General features: G+C 48.6%; 1 protein-coding gene across 6 annotated transcripts in view; it reads left to right on the plus strand.

Moving 5' to 3' along the window:
* Positions 1 to 3,673: 3,673 nt before the first annotated feature.
* Positions 3,674 to 14,515, plus strand: part of Myo5b (myosin VB) — a 298,441-nt gene continuing 287,599 nt past the window's right edge. For all 6 annotated transcript variants that reach the window (XM_055622523.1, XM_055622526.1, XM_055622525.1 and 3 more), the window contains exon 1: positions 3,674 to 4,045. In XM_055622523.1, the coding sequence (XP_055478498.1) occupies positions 4,019 to 4,045 (27 nt within the window). In that variant the 5' untranslated portion in view covers positions 3,674 to 4,018. The remainder of the gene's footprint in view (positions 4,046 to 14,515) is intronic.

Consider the following 14,515-nt stretch of genomic DNA (forward strand, 5'->3'; position numbering starts at 1 on the left):
GTGTGCAGAGTGAGAAGCACAGGTCCGGTTTAGTCCCATTGACAGGCCCTTCAAGGCTAGTGGCGAGAGCAGGGATATGAGCCACAGGCCAAAATGGGCGGGCACAGCGCGTGACACACACTAGAAGAAGTGCGAATGAATGCTTTGTGGGTTCGGAGCTGTTCTTGTTCATAAGCGTGTACCTGCCAGGAGAGGGACCACGGCATTCTTAACAGATACCATCTCTACTCTGGGAGGCCATGAAGCAGAGCAACATTTCCACATCCAGGTGTTCCAGCCAACCCGGGGTACTTACTGAACATCCACACTAATTGACTCTACCCAGCTGAGTATGCACCCCTGGATTCTCCCTTAATCCTGATGTTGAACCATGAAGTTCAAGACCTATTATTCACTTACGTCCTAGAAAAGAAATAGTAGGTCTCTGGCATGTGGTATTTCTCACCTGTTCTTCTTTGAGCCTTACTTTGGTCATCTGTGAGAGAGGATTAATGGTCCCAGCCTGTTTTTATAAGGTTTCACGGAGGCTTCAACAAGATACAGGTGTAGAACACTCGGCACGTTTCTTGGAGTGAAGTAAGTTTAAAATGTTATTAGTCTTAACCAAAGGAGGCAATGTCCGTATCTGATTGTACAATTAGCATTCACAAAGCGCTGGTCTAGGCCACTGTCCCCCTCAGGGATGTGATTCAGTTCAGCCGGCACGAATTGAGCTCTTAATTTGTGCCAGGTCTGATGAGAGCCAGGCAGTTGGAATGGAGTGTGGTCAGAATTGGTTTCAGGCTGGTCAGACATCTTAGTGGGATGTATGGGCTTGCTAATCTGGCAGGTGAAAATGTTGCTCTAGAATGGGGATAAGAGGAGATTTGAGAGTGTGCCTCGTGCTCAGAGATGAAATAGTGGGCCTAGAGAAGAAAAAAGGTGTTATAGGACATGGGGCACAGTTTTCTTCAGGAGGAAGGAGCAGGGCTGGAAAGTTACGTTCAGGAGATGAGATTAGAGAAGCTGGGAAAACAGATGAAAAGGAGAAATAGCAAAGCAGCTAGAATAAGACTCCAACCCGGGGATCTTTGAGAGTTTCAAAGAAGGGACCCTCTGTCCAGAATTGCAGTCTAGTAGGAGGCTGTGTGTGAAACAATTAATGTTCCCCCAGGAGAACAGCACTTTTTTCATTTCTGCGCAGGGAGTTCATTTTGGTGAGGGCAATCTTTACCATGTCTCAGAATCGTTTTAGTGACGGACTGTGGCATGATTGGGTTTTAACAATGAAGACGTTCAGTATAAACAGGGAAGAGCATTCCTAGAGGATAGGCTAATCGGGACCCATGTTAGAGCAGCCCCCTCCTCCCTCCCCTCCCCCTCCCCTCTGTGTGTTCATCTCTGGCATCAAACCCTCTGTATCAGTGGTCCTCAACTCGTGAGACTCCTTGGGGGGGCATATCAGATACCCACGCAGCAGACATTTACATGACGACGATTTGCAGCAGTAGCGAAAGTACGGTTAAGAAGCAGCAATGAAATCATGGTTGGGGGTCACCGAGACGTGAGGAACTGTATTAGGGCTGTAGCGTGAGGAAGGCTGAGAACCACTCCTGAGCATGCTAGGCACGCACTCAGCCACTGAGCTGCACCCCCAGTCCACGGCAGTGCTGCTCAAGCTTCACCACATGACAAACACCGGGAGCTCTTCAAAAACCCTTTTCCCTCAGCGGGAAGTAGCAGGGCAGGGGGCAACAGCTGTCGTCGGGTACTTTTAAGGTTGGAGCAAGAAGATCTTGAATTTGAGAGCAGTCTCAGGTATGGGGGAAAACCCTGACTTGACAAAACAAAACCCACTTCTAAGCAAAACAAGTTAAAAACCAAGAGTGGCAAACCCCAGAAACTTCTGGGCAGCACCGCAGGTGAATGAAATCAGAATTTCTGAGGGTGGGGCCCGACATCTGTTTAAAGGTGATCATGATGACTAGAAAATGGGTTATGGAAGAGCACTATGCAAGTAAATGGAGGCACGCAGGTAAGGGAAGTGTGGAAGGAAAAGAAGGAAAAGCCAGCAGCCAGCAGGAGTTGCTGGTCAGGAGTCGGGAAGGCTGGTGGGGACTTCTGGAGTAAGAGGTGGAACAAGGCAGGAGCCTCTTGGACTTAAAGGGGGTGAAAACAGACGGCTGGCCCCACCCCCACTGTGTCTGGATCCACAGGTCTGCGCTGAAGCCCCGGGCTTCCTGCTGGCTAAGAGAATGCTCCCCCCACTGCCATAGAAGGTCTCAGGTTGTGCTGGTGACTGCTTGAATGGGGGCAGGGCTCACCTTCGTATGGACTACAATCCACGGAGAAGGACTTGGGGGGAGCTGTAAAATGCAGTGATTTGGTGCTGAGGATCCAATGCAATTCTTCTACCCTACCCCTGAGCTGAGTCCCACAGGAAGACTAGGGGGAGAAGAGGGTTCGAGCCTTGATGCTGGCGTGTGGGTCCACCCACAGAAGCCGCCTGAGCTTTGGTCACTGAATCTGTCAGCCTTGAAAGAATCATTTCTGGAATTTCAAAGAAGCTTTAAAATCCAGGCCCCATATCTCACTAATAAATCAGAATTCTGGACAGGGGGTCTTTTCCTTGAAACTCTCAAAGTCCCCAGGTTCATTACGGAATGCCTGTGGTAATGCAGATGTTTCATTCCAGTTGTAGAATTTGTCAAGGTGTCACCTACTGGGGAGAGGGTTCTAACGACCCCCCCCCCCCCCTCTGCTGGGATAGATGCATCCTCTGGCCAAAAGCCACACTCAAGGTCAAGTGTGATAGTTCAAAGCCCAAGGCAGTGTCCTTTACCTCTATTCTCTCACCCCGATCGCCTCTGCCAATTCTTTTCCCTTTGGGGATAGAATGCCCAAGTGTTTTTTTTTTTTTTTTTTTTTTTTTAAGTTGGAAAAAAAGCATGAAGCTGCCATGGACAGCCAAAAGCAAGGGCAGAGGAGACATGTACAAACGAGGGAGGAGCGCAGAGGGGCTCAGAGTATGGGACAGAAGATCCAAGACAACTTGAGAATTCAGACGTGGGGGGTGGGGGTGGGGTCTAGTATGAGCCCGTGGGTGAATATTAATATTAATGTTCCCGCAGGAGAGTACCACTTTGCCGATCGGGATTTCTGCGCAGGGCATTCATTTTGGTGAGAATGGTCTTTAGCGTGCATGAATATCGCCTTAACAACGAGCTATATGACATGATTAGGCTTCTGTTTGTTTACTGTTTTTCGAGACAGGGTTTCTCTGTGTAGCCCTAGTTGTCCTGGAACTCGCTCTCGTTGACCAGGCTCACCAAAGTCCTTCTGCTTCTGTGCGCCACCACCGCCCGGCCACAGTTAGGTTTTACTAATGAAAACGTTCAACGCAAACACACCAAATCGAGAGAAAAAGCACAGGGCATCCCAGCCGCAGAAGGCTTCCTCCCGGCTTCCCTCTCCTAAGGTCTCCGCGCTACTTTTGCCCCGCCTCCGCCCAGGTGTTAGCGCAGCGCGCTGCGGCAGGTGCGACAGTCCGGCCGCACCTGCGCGGCGTTCGCCCGGCGGCCAGCAGGGGGCGGCGCGTGCCGGCTCCCGGGGCTCCTGCCGGCCCCGCCCCCCGCCCCGGGACCCGGTGGCGGCGGGGGCGCCGAGGGCTTAAAGGCGGCGACGGCCGCCCGCGGGGAGGCGCGGGCCGTCCGTCCCTCCCTCCCTCGCCGCGCGCCTCCTCCCCGTACCTGAGCCGGGAGCGCGGCGCGCCACCTCCCCGCCCTCCCGCCGGCGCTGCCGCCGCCGCCCTGGGAGTAAAGGTCGCGCGGGCCGGAGCGAGCGAGCGAGCGGGCGTCGGCGCCAGTGGGTCGGTCCACCCGAGAGAGGAGCGCGGAGGAACTGGGACCGGTCCGGGAGGATTGCTCCAGCGGTGCCCCGAGATCGCGGGGCGGGAGCGAGGAAGCCGGGCGGGCCCCAGCGCGCACCCGGAGCCAGCGTCCCGCCAGGCGCCCGGGGCTCCGGCCGGGCCGGCGGGGTCATGTCGTACAGCGAGCTCTACAGCCGGGTGAGTGCGGGCCCGGGGCGGCCCCGGGGCACAGGTGCGGCGCGGTGCGCTCCGAGCCACCTTCCCCACGCTTCCCGGACGCCCCTGCCGGCGTCTGTGTGCTCTCGGTCCCCGGCACCCCTCAACTTGGCTGGCGGAGAAAGTTTGGGCGTTCCGGGAGCGCGCCGCCCCGACTGGCCGCCCCGCACAGTTCCCCTGACAGCGTCGCCCCGACGTCCCACGCGGGGGCTGTGGCCGCCTTCCACTTCGCCCTTCACTCCTCGTCCTCTCCTAGTCGTGGTCTCCCAGGCTCAGCCTGGAGCCGCGGAGGCGGCGTAGCCGGGGGAGGACGCTAGCATCCGCCGAGGCACCCGGCATTGCGACCCGGTTTCCAGGTCCTCTGCAGCGCCGCGAGCCCCTTAGTTGGCCTTCCCTCTGAGGTGTGGCAACCAGAGGGACCCTGAACTTGGGAGTAGAGTGGGAAGAGGAGCCAGCTTGGTGGTAGGGGCACGGAGCCTGGAGGAGGGGTGAGGGCGGTGGGTAGAGAGACATCATTTCTAACGATCGTAGGCAGTAAATACATAGAAATTCCTTTTAGTTTTAGTGTGTGTTTATGCCTGCATATCTGTATGTGCACCGAGAAGGCCAGAAGAGGGCGTCAGGGCCCCTGGAACTGGATTTAAAGGTGGCGGTGTGCTACCGTGTAGTTGCTGGGAACAGAACCAGGGGCCTCAGGAAGGGCCGCAAGCGGAATGTAGTAAGTGCTCTTAACAGCCGAGGTATCTCTTCAGCCCCAGGAAGCCCGTACTTGTTTGACAACAATGGAAGTGCATTTTGAGGCAGCCCTTTTGGAGTTATCAGGTATTTGGGCGGGGGAGGGTTGAAGTAATTATTGACCAGGGATGGGGAGTCGGTCTTGAGGTTGTATTCAAGGTCAGGATGGGTGGGTGGGGGTGGGGGGTGGAGGAGGCTGCTCAGGATTGGAACCAGGAGCGCCTTCCGCGGCAGGTGCCATAGTTAAGTGACCAGCAGCTTCCCAGGTGTTGGCCCTTCTGGTTTCTGCCTGGTCCGGGGCTGAGAGCCGTCCCTTGCTTCTTTAAAAACTCTTCCGTACATCTCAACGTCTGGTTTTCTTGTTCGTCCTTTCCGGGGGCTGGGACCTGTTTGACAGTGCCCGCCTGCATGCCTCTGTGCAGGGAGATATGAGTTCGCACAGGCACCAGTCCTGTAGGTGAGTTTGCAATTCCTGTTACACCAGCCTGGTGGACAGGTCTGGGCGGGGTAGGAAGAGGTACTTCCGCATCTCCTCACCTGGCGATTGCCAGCTAGGGTCCAGCGCATGGGGGAGCCCTTCAGCTCCGTGAGCTCACCGCACATCATAGTTTGAAATTTAATTCTCCTCTTTCTCCAGACTTGGTCAGGGTCAGCAAGGGCTGCCGCTCAGCCGGCAGTTTTGAAGGAGGGGGTCGCTGGTTGGAGGCCAGTCCTGGGTTGCTTTGAATAGCCTCTGCATCTACCAGGGACCCCAAATTAGGAAAGGTACCAGTCCTTGGGTGTGTGTGTGGGGGGGGGGGGGATGGAGAAGGTGCGAGCCCGCCCTGGAGCTCTTCAGTAACACCGGCTGCTTGGGAAATGAACCCCACCTCCTTTACCCGTGGGCGTTTAGGGAGGAACCTTTGGAGTTCCAGCGTGCAGCTCTGGCACTGAGAGGTTTGCCCGGAGCCTGGTCTGGAGGCTGGAAACCAGTGAAGCAGGGACTAACAACCCGAGCAGGATGGAGTGTTCAGAACCGAGGCTGTGTTCCGTGGCAGTGTGTGGAGCAGCAGCGAGTCCAGGAGATCCGAGGACGCGGCTCGCACATCCTGAAGCGCCTGAGCCGACAGTACTTAATTGCTGCGTTATGCTGCTAACGACTCACTGGATACACTTGAGTTTTTGGAGATCTAGTTTGGAAGAACAAAACATTTATACTGGATTTCTTTTCAAGCAGATCACTTGAAGGGGAAACAGTCTGATTTTTTAGTTAGAAGTGAATCTGTTGCATACTGCTAGGGATGGAGAGTTAGCGGGAGTCAGAACTTGAAGGGTTTCAAGTGTACTTTTTAGTTATCCGACTATGGACAAAACCACAGGTTCCGGAAGAACTAATTAAGAAGCTAGGTATGTTCTTTGGTGTGAGGGTTTGGTATAATTAAAGGAAAAGGAACAGAGTCTGCCATTAGTGGGGTTTTGGCTCTCAGTTATTGTTAAGTTCTTGAACCTTAAGTCAAGGAGATTTTCTGTGGCTAAGCACTAGCCTCCAGGGTTCTTTTTGTTTTGTTTTGGAGACTGGGTCTCACTATGTAGCCCTGGCTGTCCTGGAAATCACTGTGTAGACCGGGCTGGCCTTGAACTCAACAGGCATCTGTCTGCCTCTGCTCCCTGAGCGCTGGGACTAAAGGCGTTCATCACCACACCTGGGTAGCTTCCAGGTCTCTTATGCTGGGCTGTCATCACTCTCTCTGGCAGTTCAATCTGAGAAGCAGCTGGGCTGGGCTGCTTCCTACCCATTGTAACCCTACTTGCTAGGCAGGATTCTGAGTATGAGCCATAAGTTACATAGAGACACAGCACCTGCTGCTCGGATACACCGTTTCTCAGGGAGATGGTTTGTTCATTTTGTTGTATTGCTGAAGTCTCTGATGTTCCCTTTTATTTTTAACCTACCCCTGGGCTTTCCTAATGTGTCAACCACTGGGTGGACACACACAGACTTTAATGTATTATGCGTGATGGAATAATTTTCTGGTCTGCTAACAGTATTTTTAAATGTTTGGGATAGGAGTTTTGTAACCCTTTTTTAATCATACCGATTGCCTTAGTTGGGAAATGTTACTGGAGGACAAAACATTTTGTAAGATGTATGTGGCCTGTGGACATTGCCTAGTTCCGGGTAGTAAGTTGGTGTATTAGTATCATTTCTAGTTTCTTGGACTCCCTCACACACATACCCCTTTTTTTTTTCCTCTTCAGTTTTAGGCTTATAGGTTGTGTGTATGTGTTGATATTATTGATTTTTCTCACTGGTGAAGGGCACTTCTCATTAACAAAGACACTCCTATTTTTAGAATACCCAGCCCCTTACCTTTGAGGGATTGCTTTCTTTGTAGTGAGGATGGAAAAAGAGAATCCGTCAGTGCCAGCCCTTTCAGAGTGACATCAAGGTGAGTCACCATTGAGTCTTCAGGGAGAGGAGGAGTGGACAATAGGCTCTGTGGTCACAGAGCTCTCCAAATGACACATGTTATTTGGAGAAAAGGCAACGTGGGCTTGATTTGTAGAGGTCCCAGAAGGAAGCCCAAGCCTGTGCCGGCACGGGAGATAGGATCTGATGATTGCAAGGAGACAGACGGGTGTTAAACTAGACATAGCTTTCCCCCCACACTGACTACAACCTATAGAGGACCATTCTGGATACAAAATGTAAACACCACTTTTTAGTCATTTTTCTTCAGTGCTGGGGGAGGGACCCAGGGCCTTGCCTGTGCTACACAAGAGCTCTCCACTGAACAACACCTCAGCTCCAGCCTTCTGAGTGCTGCCAGGAGTTTGCACCTTGTGTCAGCTTAGAGCCAGGAGCTCTTACTAAGAGTTCACGTTGGAATGCCCCTCCTTGGTAAGACAGAAGTCCTGTGATCTAGCTTTCACTTGTCTCGAGTAAATCGGTTTTGCTGAGTTCTGGTCCACTCGCTCTCACTGTACTCGCCCTCCCCATTGGAAGGATGGTCGATTCAGTCTTTACTCCTGTCCTCTCTGTGTTGTCCGTCATTCAGAAGAGAGACGGTGTTTCAGACTGTGAAGAGGTCTTAAAGGTCTCCGTAGCAGATGCTATTCACAGCAGGTGGTGGCACACACCTGTAATCCCAGCACTTGGGGGGCAGAGGCAGGTGAATCTTTGCATTCGAGGCCAGCCTGGTCTACAGAGCGACTTCTAGGACATCCAAGGCTACGCAGAGAAACTCTGCCTTGAAAAAGGAAACACCACACACTCATACACACAAACAGCTGAACTTAAAAACTAAGATATGGGTGCTAGGTGTGCTTGCTACTCTTAGAAAAGAAAGTGTTTCACTGTGACTGGCTTACAGTTTCAGAGGTTTAGTCCATTATGGTGGGGAGCATGGTGGCATGCAGACAGACATGGTGCTGGAGGAGGAGCTGAGAGTTCTATATCCAGTCCAAAGGCAGCAGGAAGGAGAGACCCTGGGCCTGGTTTAGACCCTTGAAAACTCAAAGTCTTGAAGTCTCCACTGACACAGTTACTCCAGTAAGGTCACACCTAGCCCAGCAACTCGCCTCTTCATAGTGCTACTCTCTATAAGCCTATAGAGGCCATTCTTATTCAAACCACCCCTTTCCACTCCCTGTTCCTCCATCAGCTTGTAGCCATATCAGAAATGCAGAATGCATTCAGTCCAACTTCAAAAATCTGTAACTTAGACTATAACATAGTCTATATCAGCTCCACGCCATTTAAAAGTCCAGAGTCCAAAGTCTCAAGACAATCTCTTAACTGTAATCCCCTGTAAATCAAAATAAAAAGCAGATCATATACTTCTAACATAAAATGGCACAGGACATACATTATCATTCCAAAAGGAAGGAAAGGGACCATAGAGAGCAAATACTGAACCAAAGCTGGACTGAAAGCCAGTGGGCAAACTCCAAACCCTGCATCTCCATGTGTGATGTCAAAATGTTCTTCAGGTCTCCAACTCTTCTCAGCTTTGTTGACTATAACACATTTCTCTCTCGTGGGCTGGTTCCATGCCTGGTCTTCATTTTTCCTTGGCAGGTGTCGATCCATGACTCTGGCACCTTGAACTTCCTGGGTCTTAAAATCAGTCCAGGCTTCACCTTCACAGGTTCACACATGGCCTGTCTGAGCTTCCATGCAGGGATACCCTGCTACACACTTGGCCTCAGCGGGCTTTCTTAATCACAGAAGAAAATTCTGTAACTCTTTCTTATATACTTGACTCTAAAGCCAGAACCTCGTGGCGGAAGCTGCCAAGTGTTTCTGCTTGCTGGGGCTGGAACATGGCTCCTTGTTCAAACACATCTTCACCAGATTTCTGTTTCGTTTTCTTAGCAGCTTAAGCTTTTTTAAACACTTCCTTTCAAAAGTTGGAAGCTTAGCTGGATGGGGTCTTGCCCTGAGGTCACCACTCCATTTATCAGGCTTTTCTTTAAATTTTTTTTTTAACTCTCCTTTAGCACTGGACTTAGTAGCTCTGTTACACTTTCCGGTGCTCCTTGCTCCTCAAACTATACATTTTGTATTTCTCTTTGTCTCCCTTGCTCCATTTCATTATAGACCTGCATAAGAGTGACCACTAATAACCACGTGACAGAGTCAACACTAGGCTGTCTTGAAATCTTCACAACACCATTAATCCAAAACCCTTTAGTTTAGCCTCAGCTAAATTTTTTTTTGGACAAGGACAGGAAGGAGACACATTCTTTACCAAAATATCACAAGAACAGTCTCTAGGCCACATACTAACGTCCTCCTCTGAAAACTCTTGAGCTGGGCCATCGTAATCTACGTTGCTCTCAGCAGCACTGTCTTCCATACTCCTAAAGTATATCCCATTGAGCCCTGCTCAGTGGTTCAATTGATTTCCTAATCCAGAGTCCCAAAGTTCACATTCCACCATCAAGCAGCATGGTCAGGCCTGCCACAGCAATATTCTACTCCTGTACCAACTTCTGTCATAGTCAGTGTTCTGTTGTAAAGAGACACCATAATCACAACAACTCTTCTAAAAGAAAAACGTTTAATTGGTGATAGCATCTAGCTTTAGAGGTTTAATCCATTGTCATCATGGCAGGGAGCAGGCAGCCATGGTGCTGGAGGAGGAGCTGAGAGGGCTACATCCAGATGGGCAGGCAGCAGTAGAGAGAGATTTGGGGCTTGGAATGGGCTTTTTGAAGCCTTAAAGCCCACCCCCAGTGACACACTTTCTCCAGCAATTTCGTACCTCCTATACTTCCTGATCCTTTCAAGTAGCACCACTCCCTGGTGGCTAAGCAATGAGCCTACAGGGGCCATTCTTCTTCACACCACCTCACCTTACAGTAGACGTTTTAAACTGTTCTCATTTTGATGAACATTAAAGCTAATACTGCATTGCAGGAAGTTCTTGTAATATATCCCATATTTTAAGATTATGTTGTTGAAGGTGAAATGGTTGGCATACACTCTGTAGTCATTATTCATGGGGCCAGCATCCTCCATCTGTTTTTCCATCCTTCCAAGCTCTGGTCATCACTCTTTTTAGATCTTTACACTAAGTTTCATGTCTAAAAGTTCACTTTTGTTGGAAGGCTGAACATCTTTTCATATGCTTGATGTTCACAAACACTTTTCCTCATTTTTCTGTTTATATTGTTTCCTAGATGCTTTTGCTAAATGACTTTGTTCTAGAAGAAAACATAGAAACTAGAGTATTCTGCATCAAAAATATTAAAGACAGCACTGTGGCATGTACTTTCCTCTTAATTTGTTCTGATTCATGTCTTTGGGGGGGGGAATCACTGGTTCTGAGAGCTGTTACTGAGCACTTTTCTGCCCCATCTTTGCACTGTGCATTAGCTCATTCCACAGCATTGAGATGCAGGCATTTGTAGCATCCCTGTTTGATAAGTGAGGGATCCTGGGCTTTCGTTGGGTGTCTGAAGCGGAGGTTTTTGCCCACTGCTCTACTGTTTTCAGTGCTGCACCTGGAACATGATTTGTATATTATAGTCTCTAGAAACTCCTGAAAACCACTTCTACCCATCCATATAGTCAAAGGTTTCTAGGTGCTTGAGGGTGTGCCCCGCCGCCTGTCTGTTGGCCAACAGATGTTTGATATGCTCATTCACTCTTCATGGAAGTTGCAAGATTTGATCCATTTCAGACAAAGCTCCTTTAGTATGTGAGGAGAGAACTTCCATGACTATTCTTGTGTATAGCATTAGTTCATTGCCCCTGTTTTTTTTTTTTTCCCTCCTTGCCTTGGGGTCTTGCTTTGTTTTCCAGGCTAACCCTGAACTCATGGACTACCGGCAAACACTACTGTACCCAGCTTATTGCCTTTCTTTGAACAATTCTACTTATGACATAGACTCTTTAATTTTTGTCATCATTGCTGAAAAGTTAATGATTTTGACAGTTTCTGCCATTATAGAACTCCAATGTGCTACGACATGAGATCATAAAAAGAGAAAGGACACAGTGAGAGCCTTCTGCATGAAGTTCAAAGTCCTGACTGTGACCTTGCTGCCCAGAAGTTCAGGTCCCCTAAGTTAGAGACTAGACTCTCTGAACAGAGAAGGGAAAAGGATGATAGAATGTTGAATCTCTTCATAATGTGACCTGGGTACTGGCTATCACAGTGAAGGTGAGAGGGGAAAATTTCTGAAATGGTAAATTGTGCTATATTTATCTTGGCACACTGACTATTCGCTCCAGACTGCTTTATCTTTGTTTCCCCATCTGCCCAGCTCTATCGTCAGTGTAGCTACAGCCAGCCAGGTGATGCATCAGTAAGTCATGTTACCTCATTTTCTGTGATGCTCAGCATCGTTCAAGGTGCTTCAGAGAAGAACGAATATTGAGTTTTGAAGCAAAATGGAAAATATTATTAAAGGACAGGCACGAGGTAGAACTATGAGGACATGAGGAAAAGGGGAAGTGTAGAGTGTTTGGGAACAGAGGTGACATGAGAGCAGGAAGAAGGGTGGGATTGTTGGCAATCTAGGAATCTGGCCAGTGCGTTCACCAGAGCTTGTTCTAGTATACCTCATCCGCTACTTAAATGTAAACGAACTACAGATAAGTGTAATCTTGACCCCTCGTTGAGGGAACTTCTCTTTGTGACAGAAAACCACAACCAATCAAAATGCAGAGATGTGGAGCCTGGTCCCAAGATGACATAGACTTTTTAATTTTGTCATCATTGCTGAAAAGTTAATGATTTTGACTACAAAGTCTACAAAGCACTCCCATACCTAAGGCTCAAGGGACATTGCAGAGGGAGCCAGAGGATCAAGGTGTTTGCTATGAGGTTGTGCCTCCTGGTAATACCAGAAGCTACACCCATAAAGTCTCACCAACATGACTTCTCATACATGAGTTCAACAAGAATGACACCAATGGACATGTCAAAGTGGATGGGGAAAAGACTGAGAGGCCTCAGCCGCATGCAAAGAATGAAAGGCAACTGAATAAAGCTGGGAGCGGGAGGGGCGGCCTTCCCCAGGGACAAGCACTCAACTCTGAAAACATAACACAAATATACTATATGGACTGCGGAGGTTACATTTAGGAATTATATGTAGGTATATTTATGTAAATATATATGCACTGGTATATGTACATATATATGCAATAACAGTGAAAAAAAGAGGTCATAAATTTGAAGGAGGGTCAGGAGGGCTTGAAGGGAGGAATCAGAAGGGAGAAACGTTATAATTAAATTATAATCTCAAAATTAACAGAAAAACAGATACAAGTGCTGTTGCTAAAGATTATGGGTTACTGAGCTGAACAGAAATTACAAAGCCAAGTAGAAAATTTTAAGGGCACAAGTAATTTGTCTTTTGTGCATGCAATTAATGGTCAAATGTGTATATTTGGAAAAAAGTTCTCATTAACGACTTACATTGAATTCTTTGTTCATGATCCTCAACATTCCCAAGATGGGATTTGGCAAATTGTGGGGCACATAGCAGATGCCATTGTCTTAGTTTAACTTCTACCCCAAATCCCTGATTGCTAGAGTAGGCCATTGCTCTTTTTGACAAGGAACCACCTTTACCCTAATACTATCTTCTGTCATGCTCGAGCCAGGCATTGACTTAGGTGCCCAGGAGAAAGCCCATCTATTTCCTCTGGCACTTGCCTAAGTGTATGAAGTGGGGAGTCCTTGTAGATGTGGTGGTTTGAATGAGAATGGACCCTGTAGGCTTATTTGAACACTAGGTCCCTAGTTGGTGGAACTGCTTGGGAAGGATTAGGAGGTATAGCTGAAGGAGGTGTGTCACTGCGATTTCCAAAGCCCATGTCATTCTCGGCTCTCTGTGTGCCTCACACATGAGCATCGGCTATAAACTCTCAGCTGCTGCTCCACTGCCTGCCTGCTTGCCAATGCTTTCTGCCATGATGGTCATGACTCTACTCCCTCTGCGTCTGTGATCCCCAGGTAAAGGCTTTCTTCTGTAAGTTGCCTTGGTCACAGTGACGGAAAAGTACTAACACTGTAGATAATGGTGTTTCTCTTTTTATTATACCACTCTGAGGGTTAGCGTAAGGTGGAAATGGAAATAGCAGGGAAGCAGCATTGGTGGCTGTGAAAGCTTATAAAATAGGCTTGGTTTTGACTTGTAATGGTTCACATAATTTTGGTCACATGTATATTCCTGTCTTTGTAAGGCCATCCAGTGTTAAAGGCATAATCTTTTAGTCCCTCTTGGACTTGCATGGTCTCATTAAGCATTCTCATTAAGACCTTATAGGTCTTAGCACAGTGAGAGTTGAATCTCCATACCTCATCTGAGACTGGGCAGAACAGGTCTTCAGAAACAACAAGAGTAAATCAGGGAAGGAAAATGAGCACTAGGATCAGTTTCAGTTTTCAGGAAAGATAATACCCATCATGGTATCCATCCAAAGATTTGGACCATCTTTTATATTTATCACTTGGGCAACAAATACAGTGTGGTATCTGGGTGAACATAAAAGCCAGCTCGAGAAATAGGATGAGTTGATTTTTCAGAGTGATCTTTTGACCTTGAGTTCTTCTGTTGTGTGAAATTAGTATTAAGGAAGTATTAATACAGCGAAAGGAGATAAACTGCTTGATCTCATCTGATCAGATTTAATCATCTTCTCAATTTGCCTCTACTCCGAAGTGAGGGCTGTGTTTGCTTGTAAAATAAAGAAAATGAATGTCTACTCAGCCATCAGTCTGTTTGCCCTGTGTGTACATGTTTATCTAAAACAAGCTTCATGCACCAAAATAATGGCAATGTGTAGCACTCGTTTTTAAAACTCTGTCTTATTTGAGGTGTTTAGGCCTCAGTCTCCCTTCCAACCTCCCAACCCTACATAGGAGAGAGGTCAGTGGGTAGAGAGGGCCCCTTGACTTCTCCCAGGTATTTAGGGTCAGTGGGTTTTCTAGGGTTCTATACCAATCTCAGTCAACCGCAGATGCAGCCAGCAGTCTCCTCCATGCTGCTGTGCCCGAAACATTTCTGTCTGTCTGTCTGCTCCAAACCGCCTCACCGTCCATCTCTGGTGCCTTGAAACTGCTGTTTGCTCTAAGCCAACATTGCACCCCACACCACCTCTTCTCTTTCTGGGCTCTCGGCTTATTTCCTCAGAGTCCTAGACCATGACCCTCTCCATGTGGCAAGTTCGTTACTATCTGGCAAAAACCACGCCCCGCATGAGACAATGAACAG

This window comes from Psammomys obesus, unplaced genomic scaffold (assembly GCF_907164565.1).
Source record: "Psammomys obesus unplaced genomic scaffold, mPsaObe1.curated_primary_1811, whole genome shotgun sequence".
Classification (NCBI taxonomy): domain Eukaryota; kingdom Metazoa; phylum Chordata; class Mammalia; order Rodentia; family Muridae; genus Psammomys; species Psammomys obesus.